The 16,617-nt window shown below is 36.1% G+C and overlaps 2 protein-coding genes across 5 annotated transcripts in view; one reads left to right on the plus strand and one right to left on the minus strand.

The window, feature by feature from the left end:
• Dgk (diacyl glycerol kinase 1) overlaps nucleotides 1-15,581 on the plus strand; it is a 34,930-nt gene extending 19,349 nt beyond the window's left edge. The window contains exons 2-24 of one of the 4 annotated variants that reach the window (XM_089847523.1): nucleotides 3,258-3,502; nucleotides 4,535-4,611; nucleotides 5,452-5,610; nucleotides 5,870-6,188; nucleotides 6,421-6,558; nucleotides 6,848-6,988; nucleotides 7,078-7,127; nucleotides 7,944-8,018; nucleotides 8,174-8,293; nucleotides 8,370-8,487; nucleotides 8,898-8,986; nucleotides 9,110-9,226; nucleotides 9,320-9,418; nucleotides 10,631-10,818; nucleotides 10,877-10,951; nucleotides 11,018-11,103; nucleotides 11,171-11,260; nucleotides 11,393-11,556; nucleotides 11,674-11,829; nucleotides 11,923-12,127; nucleotides 12,192-12,373; nucleotides 12,523-12,702; nucleotides 12,878-15,581. In XM_089847523.1, coding sequence (XP_089703649.1) covers nucleotides 3,439-3,502; nucleotides 4,535-4,611; nucleotides 5,452-5,610; nucleotides 5,870-6,188; nucleotides 6,421-6,558; nucleotides 6,848-6,988; nucleotides 7,078-7,127; nucleotides 7,944-8,018; nucleotides 8,174-8,293; nucleotides 8,370-8,487; nucleotides 8,898-8,986; nucleotides 9,110-9,226; nucleotides 9,320-9,418; nucleotides 10,631-10,818; nucleotides 10,877-10,951; nucleotides 11,018-11,103; nucleotides 11,171-11,260; nucleotides 11,393-11,556; nucleotides 11,674-11,829; nucleotides 11,923-12,127; nucleotides 12,192-12,373; nucleotides 12,523-12,618 — 2,808 coding nt within the window. In that variant the 5' untranslated portion in view covers nucleotides 3,258-3,438 and the 3' untranslated portion in view covers nucleotides 12,619-12,702; nucleotides 12,878-15,581. Of the gene's footprint in view, nucleotides 1-3,257; nucleotides 3,503-3,894; nucleotides 4,049-4,534; nucleotides 4,612-5,451; nucleotides 5,611-5,869; nucleotides 6,189-6,420; nucleotides 6,559-6,847; nucleotides 6,989-7,077; nucleotides 7,128-7,943; nucleotides 8,019-8,173; nucleotides 8,294-8,369; nucleotides 8,488-8,897; nucleotides 8,987-9,109; nucleotides 9,227-9,319; nucleotides 9,419-10,630; nucleotides 10,819-10,876; nucleotides 10,952-11,017; nucleotides 11,104-11,170; nucleotides 11,261-11,392; nucleotides 11,557-11,673; nucleotides 11,830-11,922; nucleotides 12,128-12,191; nucleotides 12,374-12,522; nucleotides 12,703-12,877 lie in introns of those variants that run through there. The other 3 variants (XM_089847524.1, XM_089847525.1, XM_089847526.1) reach the window with 3 other exon arrangements.
• LOC149650857 (uncharacterized) lies at nucleotides 14,831-16,496 on the minus strand. The gene is made up of 2 exons (XM_089847527.1): nucleotides 16,391-16,496; nucleotides 14,831-16,261 (listed from the first exon to the last, which is right to left on the minus strand). The coding sequence occupies exon 2, from the start codon at nucleotides 16,256-16,258 to the stop codon at nucleotides 15,794-15,796; it is 465 nt and encodes a 154-aa protein (XP_089703653.1). The 5' UTR covers nucleotides 16,259-16,261; nucleotides 16,391-16,496; the 3' UTR covers nucleotides 14,831-15,793.
• Between the last annotated feature and the right edge of the window lie 121 nt (nucleotides 16,497-16,617).

Genomic DNA, 16,617 nt, shown 5'->3' on the forward strand with positions numbered 1-16,617 from the left:
TTCCAACGAAGCTAAAGTAGGCTCATAAATTTCCTAAACACAGTGATATCGAAAGCTTCCTTACGTCTAGATGCCCTTATTTGTTTGATATGACCCCATTCCATGGAGCGCATTTTCGAAGCTCTCCTCCTACTTGACAAGAGTACCTTTAACCCTAATTCTGTTGAGGCCAAAGGTTGACTAAAGGTGCTCGTCGTCGGAGTCGTCCCACCCACATTCTGCCAAGGAAAATTTCAGAGAATTTCATTTATGATGAAAAACTAAAGAGAGCTCTCCCCATCTTTTGTCTTAAGCTAAAAATATTAGGTTGGGTGGGGATAAAAAGGGTGAATTCCTTCCTCTTACGGTAAACACGGGCACGAACAACGGGATGCCCGAGATGAATATGATGGAGAGTCTCTCGTCTCACCCGAAAAGTTCCCTATTAAGAATGAAGCGTAAGCCTTTGTCTTTATTGTTTGGAATAGATTATTGGCTTTGGGATGAAGGCGATCTTTCCATCTTGGAGATAACGTCATTGTAGTGACGTCAGTGGCGATGGGGTAGTAATAATCATGATAGCCATCTTTTAATATAAACTCTCTCTCACTAGAATGGCCAATTTAATTTAAAACTGACGCTATCTGCATGCATGCCTACATTTATTTACTTGTTTATCTTTTCGTATCATTTTATTTTTATATATTTTATTATTTATTACCCCGGGTATTCTTCATATAAAATAAACAATCCTTGTTTATTCATTTCCAGGCTATTTAAAGGGAGGGTTACCTTTTTAATCGATTCTTCTACCACTTTTAACCCCCAATCTGTATCAGAAATATCACCGAATGATTTTTTAAAATTCAAATCATATAATTTGGTATTTGCACCTCCGACCAATCGCGTAACACCCAGCCTTCTTCTTAAGAAAATTAATTCCAAATGGCACGCTTCATATATCGCGCCTCGATTTGTTAAACAATTTTTATAAAATCTCGCTCTAAATTTCATTGGACCTAGAGCTTGCAATGGTATTTTGTTAACAGGAAGGCAGGGTCTTACGCGATTGGTTGGAGGCACATATTCCAAATTATTTATGAAATCTGAAACTAATTTGAATTTTAAAACCATTCGGAGCCATTTCCAGAATCAGTCTTAGAAGAATCGATAAGAATTCGCTTGATTTTCCTTTTCACCCTCCCTTTAAGGTTACAGAGGTCACTGAACATTAATTTCTGTATTTAATCAATTCCCTCCCCCTCTTTCCTTTCTCTATCTTTATTAGCTTCATTTATTTAAATAAAGCTTAAGCCCCTAGGAGATTCGACTTTTGTTGATATATTGTATTTGAGAAAGACTTGGAATGGAACCGAAATTGATGTAGAAAAAGCAACATTTTCCAATGGATTATATTTAACCATTAAGCCGCTTAAGGAGGGTGATTTTCTCTTTTATTAAACCTTACAATATTTGACTGGTACATACCAAAATGGAGCAATAATTAAAAGTAATTATCTTTAATTTAGGCTGTGTTTTACGTTAGATATAGATTCATAATTTTTTTCACAAAATTATTCATATTTTTTCGTATTATTATATTCATGGATCCTTCATTTTTATTATTATTCATTCTTTTTTGTTCAATAAAGAAAATTTTAAATTCAGAAGGAGCGGCTCTCATGAGCCCTCTCATCTCTTTTGGGGTCTTTATCCTTCCATATCCTCTGAAATATTTTTAAATCTATATTATTTTCTCCCTTACATATCAAGTGATCTATAAGATCTTAAAGGTCAAAGTTGAAATATTTGGGTTTTTTGTGTGTCAGCCATAAATAGTTTCTGGAACAACATGGGAATTTCAGAGATTCTGGGTTAATGTACGAACGTATATAATTCTTTTAGTTTATATAGCTGAGATGTACGAGTCCCTTGGGTTTAATTTTAAGCCTAATTTTTGGTTACTTCCGAAATGCAATTTGGGAAAAGAAAAATTAACGTTCTTCCGTACCATTTCGAGTGTTCTTTACTCGGAAAATATACCCCTTTTATAAGTTAAGTTAGTATACAGGGTGTGTCTGATAAGTCATGAACTTTTATCTTGCAGAATGGGTAGAAGTAAGCGTACGCTGGCGAAGTTAAGCTAATTACACCACATGTTCTTTTATTTCCTTTGTTTTAGGGGTCAATTAGTGTTAGGAAGCCCATATCTATAAGTAACTAAATGTATAGACCCTTTGTTCTTTGATGCACTTTCCACTCAGTTGGACCCCAAGAACACACCCTTTAGTTTAAGGAAGACTTATCGAAAACACCCTGTATGATTATGATACCAAATCTCATTTATCTAAGCCTCGGCTCTTCAATATTTAAAAGCTAGCGGTCGACGGAGCTCGCTTTGTAGTTAAAGGGACTCGAGGGAACGACTAAATTTGTCAAATAGTAAACCCAAGGATCTCCTTGAACCGACCCTACATCTTAGTAACATTCTCTCAGAAGTAGATAATGTATTAAGGTTATCAAAAGTTCTCTGATACCAGATATAGCTTAACAGATGATGTCTTCGATTTAATCAAGCTTTGTTGGCACGTATTTTTGATAGGGTAGAGACGAGCGGACGAGCGAGATAGAGTTGGATGGTTGGTTTGTCACCCCCCTCCCCCTCGGTCCCTAACACAGTTGGTAGGAAACGGATGATGAGGTTTCGCCCCATTGGCTTCGTCGTAGGCCGTGGGTACCACTACGATCCCCTTGAAGGCACGTTGTCCCCTTTCCCCGGTCTCTTTTGCTCAATTGGATTTTCACCCGACAAATCTTTCTCGTGTTTTCGAGGGCTTAAGGGGGTATAGCCTCTCTTCCTTTGTCTTTCTACTCGTGGGGAAATGCCCCTCTTTTCCAGAAAGGCCCCCAGGCCGTAAGCAGTGTGTCTCTTAATTTTCCCTCTGAGTTTTGGGGATTATGGGACCATCTCGGTTATTGCTAGATGCCCAAGAAGCTATGGTCCCCTCCCTCCGTTAAGGTGACCAGCCTCTCATCTCTTATAAGCTTAAATCAAGGACTTGGTTACCGTGGGTAGCCCCCGAGAACCCATATAAGACGTGAGAACGGTCAAAGAGGTGACATATAGTGTCGTGATTTCAGGCCTGTTTCCCTCGCAACCGGTATTTAGTCATTCAAGTAAAACGTATGATCTTATGGCTATTCTCGGGTCTTTTATGGGTTCCTGCGTACAACAGAGTTCACGGTTTTAACGTCTTTGTGTATCTTATTCTTTTCAGGAGCATGAGGTGTTTCTTCGATGGTGGTTGTCCGGTGAAGAATAGCAGCAGCGTCTTGGAGACTAGCTCGAGTTGGATATTGGTCTTGATGTCTGTCCGATGTTGATCTTGATGGGAAATTTGAAACGATGATGAAAGTTGAACGTCATGCGGAAGCTTCGTCTCTCGACTCTGGCTAAACATGACGCTCAAATGGGAGAAACTTTCGCCCGCTGAATTTCAACAACTTCAGGATTTCATTCAGTGTAACTTTCATTCAGTTCATGACCTAATTCATTTTTAAATTTCAATCTTAATGCGAAATGATTTCCCTCTTGAAAAAAATATTTCCAAATTGAGATTAGATTAAAAATTATTCATTCATTCATTCACTCAGAGGGAATGAATCATTTTTAATATCATCTCGTTTCTTTGCCTTCAATTTCAAATGAAACGCATGCGCTACGTGACCAGGAGGAGATAAACATTTATTAATAAATTAAAGGAATGGCCCCCCTCACTTAGCCTCCCCCCGCCAAACACCGAATCTCGACTTTTGCCCCTTGACCTTATAAGGAAAATGAAGGAGAATCTGCTTCGCGTTCTGAATTTATTAAGCAAATTCTCAGTGTTATATTGACTAGTTCAAACAACACGACTGCGGCACTGGGCCTTTGACTTATTTATCTCTTTCATTCAAATTTCAAAGCGATATACCTGCATATTATTTATTTTTAAACCCCTTGATATCTAAACCCTTAGTACTGTGTTAGTATATGCACGTGTTAACGGGCCAACGATTATTGAAATCGGTAACCAAAATATTTTCTTTATTGAATTTAATATTTGGGTTGTGCAAAGTTTTCATTGATTTCCTTCCTTTGGCATTTATTTTCCTGAAACTGTTAGCTTTGAAATCATTTTTCTCGCACCATAAACAATGTTTTCCGTTATATATTTTTTTCCCTCTCCTTTTCTTGTCAAGAAGACGGTTAACGCTAGCGTCGTCTTGGGTTATTTTTTCTTATATTGTTTTCTCGGACGCGCTCGGACCTAATGTCCCGTAAAAAGCTTTTCCACGCTTCTTGTTCGCCACCATTTTTCTTTACGCGTCTTTCTGACTTATCTCTCCATTTCCTTTCATTATTACCAAGGAAATTCTGTTAGGCCTAACGCGGTTTAGGCTATTTATACTAATATCTTATAGATTCAGGGTGACGTGTTTTTGCTTTAAATATTTTCACAGATTTCAATAAAACAAACAAGTAATATTGACTTAATTTGTTTTTTATCTACAGATTCTTCAAAGAAGCTTAGCGATGTTCTCGCCGAATTTAAGGAACCGGGAATTTTATCCAAATACGATGCGGAAAAGGTATTTTCTTATTTATTGACTCTCTCTCTCTCTCTCTCTCTCTCTCTCTCTCTCTCTCTTTCTCTCTTTCTCTCTCTCTCTCGGGGGCAAAATGTTTATAGACTATAGTAGTTCCAACAAAATATAAAATGGATTGGTTTCTGAGAAGAGGTTCAAAGGTTACCTTTGGGGAGTTACCATAGTTCTCTCTTTATTGACATAGCGCGCATGGTTCGATTGAACTAAGAAAGACTCTATGTTGTGTTGCCTTGTTCCGGGAGATGCCAAGCAAGTTTTCCTATTTCCGAGAGTAAATATAGGAAGGGGAAGCGTGCATTCCAAGCGTGCTTAAGCAATGTTCCTTCGCGACTTGAAAGGAAGCGGTTTCGCTTTGAATAAGATATTAGCTAAACAAATTACAAATTCGCTGGTGCAAATTTACAAGGAATCTACCTGTACATAAATAATTACGTTTTCAATAATAAATCGGAACGAAATTGCGCGGAAATTGAGATTCATTTTATACAAATCTTGTTTCAATTATCTTTAAATTGCTCGTCAGGGATTTATCAAAAATTTTCATTTATCTAACGAGGATTTACAATGACACGATTTAAAAAATTTAGTGGGTATCGTACTTCTAAAGCTCGTTTCTTCCAACATTGAACCAAACCCTATACCTTTGATATTTAGATGTTGTTAGAAACGCACCTTGGAACAAACGATTCTATCCCAAAATTTGAAATACCATCGTAAAAAATTTTAAAATGCACGTGAATATGTTCCAAAAAAAACAATTGAGAAGATTTAGTAATTAAGTTGAAATTGTTATTTCAATAAATATTTTTGTATTTTCTTAAGGACATTGATTTGGAGGGTTTCCAATTGTTCATGGACACTTACCTGGAAGCCGAGACGCCCGTGGAATTGGTCAAGAGGTTGTTCATCTCTTTCGTTAAGAAGAAGAAGACTCAGATGCCCACTGGACAGTCAACCGGAATGGATGCCAGACTCCTCAAAGTACGTTTCGTTACGTTACGCTATCTCTATTACCTCGGTCGGGTTTTGCATGGCGCCTGGTGGGTAGCTTCTCCCTGAACACCGACGTATTGCGGGTTAAACATTTCTACAGGCGCTCGTAGGATTAACATTAGGTAGATTCACCCTGAATGCTGGCTTCTCCTACAAGCTAGTGTTACGTTTGTATGTTGTGAAAAATACAATGTTAGGCGTATTTGTTGGAGGATGTTTTTTAATAGGTGAAGGGTTATTAATTTAGATTGGGTTCGCGCAGTTGGCAGCCGTGACGTCGACGGCGGCGTGCGCTCCAATCACGTCGCACAACACCAGCGGCTCGCTTCCCGAATTGGCCAAAGAAGTCCACGGATTAGCCTCGGCTTGTTCAGACACTTCCGGTAGCGGAGCTGGTGGTGGTCAAACCAAGGAAAGGGAACGTCCAAGTTGCGGAGGTGGCGGGATATCCGGCATGCATTTCGGACTGGCCGAGAAATTTCACGGATTGACCGAGAAATTGCATAGCTTAGGACATCATCGAAGTGACAGTGATAGCAACAGTCGGGGAAGAACAGGTATGACAGGTACACGAAACTTCATCAAAGACTCATTGTTTATACGTTGTAAATCACGAGAGGCACTTCACTAATCATCAAAGAGTGAAGAACCCCTCGCCTTATGTCACGTAGACCAATTCCATCCTACACTTAATTGAGTTACTTGAGTTCAAATTAAGAACTATCGTTCGTTCATTACATTTTTAATTAGTATATTAAGAACGTGAAATATTCTCCTCTGCTTTTAATTGTGGCGTAGGTAGCGCGTCAATCCATCCTTTGGTGACGGTGACGCATAATTACAACGACCAAAAGTCGTCAGATTCGTCCCCCAACCACAGTCAAGTTTCCAGAAACTCTTCCAAGAAGTCTAATTCGTCCATCCTAGTCCATAGCGGTCAGTAAAAAACAATATCCTTAATTGGCCATATGTCTAATCAGCGCCACTAGCGGATGGTCTGAAAACTACTCCCATAGAGTCTAGGTATATTTAAGCGGGTTTGCAGAATTTCCGACAGATGGCGCGGCGTTCGAGCCACCTGGCGGAAATTCTGCAAACCCGCTTAAATATACCTAGACTCTATGGGAGTAGTTTTCAGACCATCCGCTAGTGGCGCTGATTAGACATATGGCCAATTCCTGATCTTCAAGTTAGTCTTCATTCCATCCACTCTGTCCCTTTGTAGTGTCTTTCTTTCCAGTGGACTTTAAGCCTTTACGCAAGGCCAGCAGTCACATCGATATATACGCCGAAAGAGTTCCTCTAAAGGACATAGTCTGCTATCTTTCCCTCTTGGAGAATGATCGCCCTGAAGATAAATTAGAATGTAAGTAAATGAATTTTCATTAATTTGGGGGGTGATCTGTCATTAGAGATAATGGTATTATTATACAATTCTTACTTCATATTTTACAGTTATGTTCCGACTGTACGATACAGACGGAAATGGGGTCCTGGATCATAACGTGAGTGTATCCCTTGAAATTACATACTATCTCTTTAATTTAATTCGAATTAAAGTTAAGTTGTTACAATGTTTACCATAAAGAACACAAACAATAGCATTTTTATACCTTAATTAAACCCAAAGTTAAGTTCAACTCTCTTTGTTGCATTGTTTATCTTAACTTACTAACAAAGACTCTACGAGCGTTTAATATTGTTATCTTCCACATTTTGAAATATTTATTCTACGTATTGTTAAGCTTGTAAATAATTTATTTGCTAAGCCTCGTAAGTATATCCTTAAAGACCTTCTCTGAGATCTCAATAATGATTTGGCGGTAGCTAGAACTCACTCCCTCCCTCTCTCTATCTCTTTCTCAATGTTGGGTTGACCACTCCCTTAGCAAGCCACCGGACAATCCAATTGTCCGAATCATTTACTATAGCTCTTAAAGAAAGAAGATAAATACAAAAGATAAAAAAAAGAGATTCTTTGTTTATTGCTGCGGTAGATCCCAATTCTAACCAACCTTGTAAGAAATGTTTAGATAGCTTTCTTACTACTTCTAATGTCGCGTTATACTACACGACTATTCATTTTTATTACATCTAATATCGTAATGAAAAGAAAATCAACAGTAAATTAACGCGAAGTTCAATATAACAAAAATGGTTGGAAGACAATCTTTTACTTAATGATTGAACGCGTCCTAACTTTCGTTTCATTTGCTTCTAAACCATTTTTCGCTAGCGATGACTTTTTCTAAATGTTTGGCCTACAACAATGTATATTTTTCTCTCTGTCTTTGTTTGATTGTTTGATGAATGGTCACTAGGAGATCGACTGTATCGTGAATCAAATGATGACAGTGGCCGAGTACCTCGGTTGGGACGTGTCCGAGTTGAAACCGGTGAGTTACGCTAACACTTCTAACATATCCACTTTGAGTGACCATACTCGCGGTTTGTTGTTGCAAAGATTTGTTTTGACATCATAGCTAGCTAGTGAGTGACCTTGCGTTTATGCTTTTTTATGTTAATGGGGGTGTCGCCTTGATTGAAATAGATTCTTCAGGATATGATGGTCGAGATTGACTACGACGCGGACGGCGCTGTTTCTTTGGACGAATGGAAGAAGGGAGGAATGACCACTATACCCCTGTTGGTTCTGCTCGGATTGGACGCGGTCAGTTTTCTTTATTTTTTCTTTAGTTTTATCTTATTATTATAATGTTTTTCTTTTTGGCCTTACGCAAGCGCAGAACGTTAAAGACGATGGTCATCACGTCTGGCGACTAAAACATTTCAACCGACCAGCCTATTGTAATTTGTGCCTAAACATGCTCGTTGGTCTCGGAAAAAAGGGCCTTTGTTGCATCTGTAAGTACACGTCTATGATATATTTAAACTTTAAAATTTAAAATGGTCCTTCATTTCCCTGCGAAAATGTAATTTATTTTATAGAAATTTTACCTTCAAGTGTAGTAAAACGTTTATGGCCAAAATTATGGCTAACTTGTAGAAAGTATGTTCCCATAACAGGTATGGCCCATTTTGCTCGCGGTTTTATAGTGTACGTACATAAAAAGAGTAAAATTTTATGGGTCCTCTTTCAAAAGAAGATAATTACACTTTTACGGGCCCCTGTGGTTTAGCTTACGGTAGTCGTTTCTAACCTGAGTTATCGTTTCGATTTTATGATTTTTTAGTTAATTTACTAATAGATATTTTAATTAAATTGATCACGTATATTTTTTTTTTTTTATTTTTCTGTGTTTATTTTTATTTAGTTTGTAAATACACGGTGCACGAACGTTGCGTTCAGAGAGCACCAGCTTCCTGTATCAGCACTTACGTCAAATCCAAGAAAACCTCGCAGGTGAGCTTTAAGTCTATAGCGTTTTAAATTAATAAAAAAAATCAAACTTTTCTTTAAGAAAAAATGTGAGTGAATTAACATATTTAAACTTTTATTATTCCTTTATTTCCTTTACTATTTTAGTCAATGAGTCATCATTGGACTGAAGGAAACTGCACTGGAAAATGTAGTAAGTGCAAAAAACCCATTAAATCTTATAACGGGATCACCGGACTTCACTGCAGATGGTGTCAAATGACCGTAAGTCGACTTATTGCTAATATTCACTGATAAGTCTGCCATAAAGAATTTAAAGCGATATCTCTGGTGGTTTTTGTTTCTCATATATTCCAGCTTCACAATCATTGCGCGTCTCAAGTGAAGCCGGAATGTACCTTAGGAGCTCATCGAGATCATATTTTACCACCCACATCCATCTGCCCCATCGTACTGGTCAGTTTATTTATAAATTTAACCTATAACCCCTATCTGAAACCTAAATTACTAAGCAATATAGATTTCATTATACGCAAATACATTTAATCATATTAAAATTGGATATTGGGAAGCCCCTTTATAATTCAACTTTGGGGTTTCCTTTGAAGCTAATTGCGTTGAAAGCTTTAGTCTAATTTATTGACTAATTACGCGTGTCAATTAGGCTCAAGGTAGCCCCTGTTTTGTTTTGTTTTCGCGAAAAATGTATTTACGTAATTATCATAATTTACATAGACCCATACGCGCTCGTTGCTTGACACTGTACGTATAGGTATAATGTCGCCCTTTTTGCGCTATGCTCTGTAGACAGGTGAAAATGTCACTGTTGTATACGCTGGTACATTAGCGATAATGCCTTTTCGGGGAAGCTTAGCTTCTGATCTCTTTACCGAGAGGAAATTTTGAAGGCTTTTATCTTCTGGCTTGTCCCCCCGAGAATGTAACCCAAATACCGAAACTTGAATGCGCGTATTACTACGTACGCTGAAGTTCGAATCTCCCATTTTTCTCATTAGTTTATGCATTGAGGAGCTCAATTGCTTATAGCATAAGTTTATAAGATATGTTCCATAAGTATGACACCTACTATACTTCGTAATGCTAGAGAATTACTCTAGAACTAGTTTGAGAACGACAAGCCTTTCTTTACGAGAATCTATGACCTACGTCACTAAATGACAAGCTCCAGTTTGTAACCAGTGACAAACTTACGGAACATATCTTATGAACTTATGGTTATAGGGTATTAGCGTTGTCGTTTTGGAGTTCGGACACGTAAATTACTATGTTTTGAAGTATAAACTTTTCCCACTCACGGAGGTTTGAAATTCGATTATCTCGAGATCTGTTTGACGTAGACAAACGAAATTGATACCAATAAATAGAGGAGTATTTTAGCTATCTTATTCTAAAAGGGTTTTATCCTTTGTGTTTAAATTGACAGAGGTTTATCGTCCTAAATTTGATCCATATTCTGACATCCGTGGCACTGTGACATAAAATTGAACTTTTTTTAAAAAATTAAATACACTAGCTTGGGTTTATCTATGCCCAAGTAATTGGTAGCTCTGAATAGAGGAGAATTGTAAAGTGGATTACCCCTTAGTGTTGAAATTGTCAGAGATCTTAAGATTTGTCAATATATTCTGTGGCCGTCAATGTCTTTAGGAAAGGCAACGTAGCGTCAGTGGAAGTTGTCCGAAAAAAAGTCTTTCAAGGACAGACTCGAACATGATAGGAGAATCGGGGAACCAATCTTCAGTCTCTCCCATGTCATTCCAAATCACCCCGTTGACCGGGTCACACCCCTTGTTAGTTCTCATTAACCCAAAGAGTGGAGGAAGACAGGGACTCAGGTACTTAAAAATAGGCCTAAAATACGCGAAAATATTTTAACTCTTTGAATTTTTGAAGAATTTTGCGAAAGTTTCAATTTGTTTTGAACCCTCGGCAAGTTTACAACTTATCAAAAACAGGTCCAATGCAAGGGTATGACTATATACTATACCATTTGGATCTTTTGAAGAAAATTTAATTAAGCTTTTCATATCCCAGTTTACAATTTTACAAAGACGTCCCAAATTTTAAAGTCTTGTGTTGCGGAGGAGATGGTACGGTCGGTTGGGTCCTCGATACAATAGGTGCGTCCTCGGGGCCAACAACGCGATCTGACACATTTAACAATGTTCCTTTTACAATTCCGGACAGATAAATTAAATTTCACCAATCCTCCTTCCGTCGGAATTCTGCCTTTGGGGACGGGAAATGATTTGGCCAGATGTTTGCGATGGGGACCGGGTAACCCTTATCTTACTACCTTCTTTAGTTCAATTTAATTACTTTAAATTCAATAACGATTATTATAATCCGCCATGGAATTAACTTAAATAAAATTAGTTTATTAATTTAGTTAGTTTTGATTGTGATTAGGTTACGAGAACGAAAATTTGGATAAGATTTTGGATAAAACCGAAAAGGCGGTGACGAGTATGATGGACAGATGGAAAATTGAAATCAGTTCTTCGGGGAACCCCGACGAGAAAGGCGATCCCATTCCCTGTAACATCTTCAACAATTACTTTTCAATTGGCGTGGTAAGTCTTTATCAACCCATACAACTTTTAACCCCGCAGTGTATCTATAGCAGACCAACAGACCACTAGTCTTATTGGAGATTAGGATAAGCGGTTTATTTATTTATTTGTGAACAGGACGCGTCAATCGCCATCAAATTTCACTCTGAACGGGAAAAACACCCGGAAAAATTCAGTAGTCGAATGAAGAACAAGATGTGGTACTTTGAATTCGCCACATCCGAAACATTCTTCGCTACTTGCAAGAATTTGCACGAAGATGTTGATATCATGGTAAGTGGCAACACATACGGCTAATTGGAATCATGGTGTGGTTTTTATCCTTTATCGTTTCTGAGTTTGCTTGTTTGTTTTTTGTTATTGTAGTGCGACGGAGTGTCTCTGGACTTGTCTAGCGGTCCATCCTTACAGGGGATCGCCGTCCTGAACATCCCCAGTATTTACGGGGGTTCCAACCTATGGGGGGATAACCCCAGCCAGAGAAAACGTCGCTCGAAACGCAAGAAGAAGAAGGACAAAGACGCGCCGACAAACAGTTGCAGCCCCATCGACCTGAGCACCGCGGTACAAGGTAAGTCCGCGAACGCAAATGTATACCTCATTTCAATGATGATGTGGTACTTACTTCATTTAAGATATTGGTGACAAACTGATTGAAGTGATTGGGCTTGAAAACTGTATGCATGTCGGTCAAGTTAAGGCGGGACTTCGAGCGTCCGGTCGTCGTTTGGCCCAGTGTTCTTCCGTGGTCATTCGTACCAGGAAGAGATTTCCCATGCAAATTGATGGGGAACCATGGATGCAACCGCCCAGCACGGTATATTTACATTAATACTTATTTATAAGACTTATTAACAGGGAGGTTGCGGACACCTTCCTGGTATCCTTGTTGGTCAATATATAATCCGTTTACCATTCTAAATATCTTTTATCTATCTTTAAAATGCAAATTACAAATTACCAAAGATTCACATCAGTCATAAGAATCAGATGCCGATGTTGATGGCTCCACCCCCTGCAAAGAAATCGAAATTTCCATTCTTTTTCTTCAGGAAAGCCTAAGGCGTGTCCAATCAAAATAACAACAACAACAACTTGGAAAAAAAATATTAATAGAGCTTTTAAAGTAGTTCCGGAGGCCTAAAGGTTTTTATATTTTCTTTTAATAAACATTCTTGAGTCAATCTTGAAAAGGGTTAAATTTCCTACCCTATTTAACGTGCTTTAACCCTTTTCAAGACTGCAAAACTATACACCTATATAATTTTCTTGACCCAAACTTTGTTGTTTCGTTTTCTCTTGTTCCAAACTCTTTTTCCAGTAACCAATTTTTAGAGTGCGCGCGACATTTATTTAAACGATGACGTGATTTAGTAAACAAAAGTGTCGTCGAAAAAATAAAAACAATATAAACAAATAAACAAACAAACTAGACTTGTTGGAAAGATTTTGGGATACTTTTCCTTCGTTTAAATATATTAAAAAAAACTTTAATAAAGTTGCTGGCAACATCCGTAGACTGTTAACAAAATAAATAAATAAATATACAAACATTGGGGTAAACAATTAAACACTCGCAACAACAAAAAAATTAAACATTCGTTACGTTGTAAATAAAAAATACGTAAATAGCGAAATAACTTATTTAGTAACGAAAAAAATGTTAAAAAAAATTAAATAAATATATATAAAATTATAATTAACTTGGTGGGGTTAAAGGTTAAATAATTACGCGTAATTTGTGGGGAAACAACTTTAATTATAAACAATTAAATATTAATTAAAAAGGCTGGGAAGGTGGACCTAATTACAAAAGATAAATAGTAAAACAACAAAGATACAAGTATATTATACATACATATTGCCTTCATACAAAATACAAAAAAAAAGTTAATTAAGCTAACAAATTTCACACATACGAAGCTATATATAAATATATAAACGAATTTTTTAAAACTAATCTTTTTCCGACAGTGTGACAAGAGTGTGAACAATTTTTACGAAAATATTTAAAATCTAACGAAAAACGTTTTCCATAATCAAATTAAAAATTAAATACTTTACTGTATTTAGCGTTTCAATCGCCTGCTATAATTTTTTTTAAAGAAACGTAGGTTTTTTTGGTTTTGCATATTTTTATTTTTAAAATAGAGTGTAGGTGTTTTTTAAAGGGGGTTTGTTTCTAGTGACGTAATTTTGAAATAGATACGAAGCTTATATAGGAACCACTCCCTGTGACGTAGGAAATACGAACATTTCTAAAACATTCTTTAGTGAGAGTAGTTCAATCGAAAAGGTTCATTGGAATGTTAAATACGGTAATAAATTCTCTATATAATATTTAAAAGAAATATTTAATTAAATAGTATATTACCCGAAATAAATAGCTCCTATCTTTTAATTTAATCTTCTAGATAATTCCAAACTTAATTATTATTATAATTAATATCAGAATTAATTATCGAGAGCTGGTGCTATTTCGAGTAAATTATATTAAAATTATATATAAATATATATATATAAAAACAACTCTAAATCCATCCGATATGAAATATAATTATCAAAAAAAAAATAAATAAATAAATAACAATATCATCAAATTAATGTTAGTATGTTAGTAGAAAAATTTTTATTCGAGGAATTTTGGAATTCAGATGTTTTCAAGATTTTCTATCTTTGACAGCGTTATTACGGTCACGTGATACTTTTAGCGTCGTTGTCAAAGGTATAATTAACTATCATCTGATTAATTTTAAATGGGGGAATGAAATAAAATGCTCAAAGTAATTAAACATCGATCTTTTTTAATTTTACAGCTAAATCCGTCATTGTTTTTTAAAATGAATATTTCTGTTTAATCAATTCCAAATTGTCCTCAAAGGGGTGTATGTAGATAGAGGGGGGATTAATTAAATAAATAAGGGGTTTTTAATTATAATTTAATGTTAATTAAAATAATCCTGTACAGATAACTTTAACAGTACAACAACAACAACAACAAAAACTGCGACGCTTTCATTTAATTTTATTCTAATCAACATTAAATATAGGATAATTATAGTTAAGTGATTTAAATAGAGCGTAATTAGAGCTTCAAAATGAGTCAAACCGCGTAGTAATAGGAACAAAATTTAATAAGTTATGAATTGTTTCCTGGAAAATCAAGTATTTGGAAAATAATACAAATTATTTTAATAATTTCTGTTTAATTCTGTTCCGATTTGGACGAAATTTGTCTCATTTCAAAGTTCTAAATTAATTAAAACGAAATTAAGTGAAAAAATTTATTAATAAAATCTAAGCATGTACATAAATTGATAATAATTCTAAGATACAAACAAATCCGATTGATTTTCTATGAGAAATTGAAAAGTAAATCGTTTAAAAAAAATCCAGGCGTTAAATTTAATCATAGCCACCCTTGATGACGCGCTTTCTAAAAGTTATTAAGCGCGTTTGATCAAATCGGGCCATGAAAGAAGGCGCATTCACACTGATATAAAGTACGTACAATGTACATTTGAAATAATACACAACAAGAAAACAGTGTGCTTTGTACAATATTTGTATGAGACGTGTTATATCCTAAATAGACGTTAATTGTGCCACAATCCATAATTGTATCAGTGTATTTTGAAAAAAAAAAGTTGGTGTTCCTCAAAAGAAAAGCTTAGAAATTCTACCTTCGATCATTATATTGATCTATTTTTAATCAAAAACCATTCTAAGGATTTTATATTTTCCATGATACCTCATTCCTATCAATCTCTGGCAATTTCCTCCATTCCTAGAACAAAACAGCGTGTCCTTCTCTCTATTTCGTCTACAATTTGTTTTATCCGTTAATATTATTGTATATAATATATATATATATTGATATTGATATATAAGAGAGAAATATATATAAGGCATTTTTGAATTAATTGTATTGTAGAGCTTTATTGTTCAACGAAAACTACTTATATTGTGATTAAAATTAAGTTTCTTGGACGAAAGTGTACCATATTAAAAACTAAACAGTATTATATCGAGCTTCGATTAATTTAAAAATAAGCCTACTTTTGAAAAATTACAAAAGAACAACTCAATAATATCCTAAGCCTATCTTTAAAACGGCACGAGACAACCATCAATCGGAAATAAATTAACCACATTTTCCATTTATCTTCCATTTGTTCAAAAACAAATGCTCTGACATTGAATTACGAATAATTTAAATTTCGGATTGAGCGCCCGTTCACCAAAACATCATTAGATACAATGGGCGCTTTCCATAACCCCTACAGCTTATTTTACCAACTATGTCATAACCTCTACTTCTAATTTCTCCAACTGTCATAACCTCGACAAACATCATTTCTCCAACTGTCATAACCTCGACAAACATCATTTCTCCAACTGTCATAACCTCGACAAACACCATTTCTCCAACTGTCATAACCTCGACAAACACCATTTCTCCAACTGTCATAACCACGACAAACATCATTTCTCCAACTGTCATAACCTCGACAAACACCATTTCTCCAACTGTCATAACCTCGAAAAAGGCCATTTCACCAACTGTCATAACCTCGAAAAAGGCCATTTCACCAACTGTCATAACCTCGAAAAAGGCCATTTCACCAACTGTCATAACCTCGAAAAAGGCCATTTCACCAACTGTCATAACCTCGAAAAAGGCCATTTCACCAACTGTCATAACCTCGAAAAAGGCCATTTCACCAACTGTCATAACTTCGAAAAGGCCATTTCACCAACTGTCATAACCTCGAAAATAACATTTCACCAACTGTCATAACCTCGAAAATAACATTTCACCAACTGTCATAACCTTGGAAACATAATTTCACCAACTGTCATAACCTTGAAAACATAATTTCACCAACTGTCATAACCTTGAAAAGATAATTTCACCAACTGTCATAACCTCCCCCCATTACCATACAAGAGTCAGCCGCGACACTGTCGTTTATGGCAGAACTATCCATCTTGTTTCTTTTTAAATATTCGTGTAGGCTGTAAACTTGTTGCCTTATTCGTCGAGAAGTACAGTGCGCC

Source organism: Phalangium opilio, unplaced genomic scaffold (assembly GCF_054372755.1).
Source record: "Phalangium opilio isolate 3A_F unplaced genomic scaffold, DU_Popi_V2 ptg000082l_1, whole genome shotgun sequence".
Lineage (NCBI taxonomy): Eukaryota > Metazoa > Arthropoda > Arachnida > Opiliones > Phalangiidae > Phalangium > Phalangium opilio.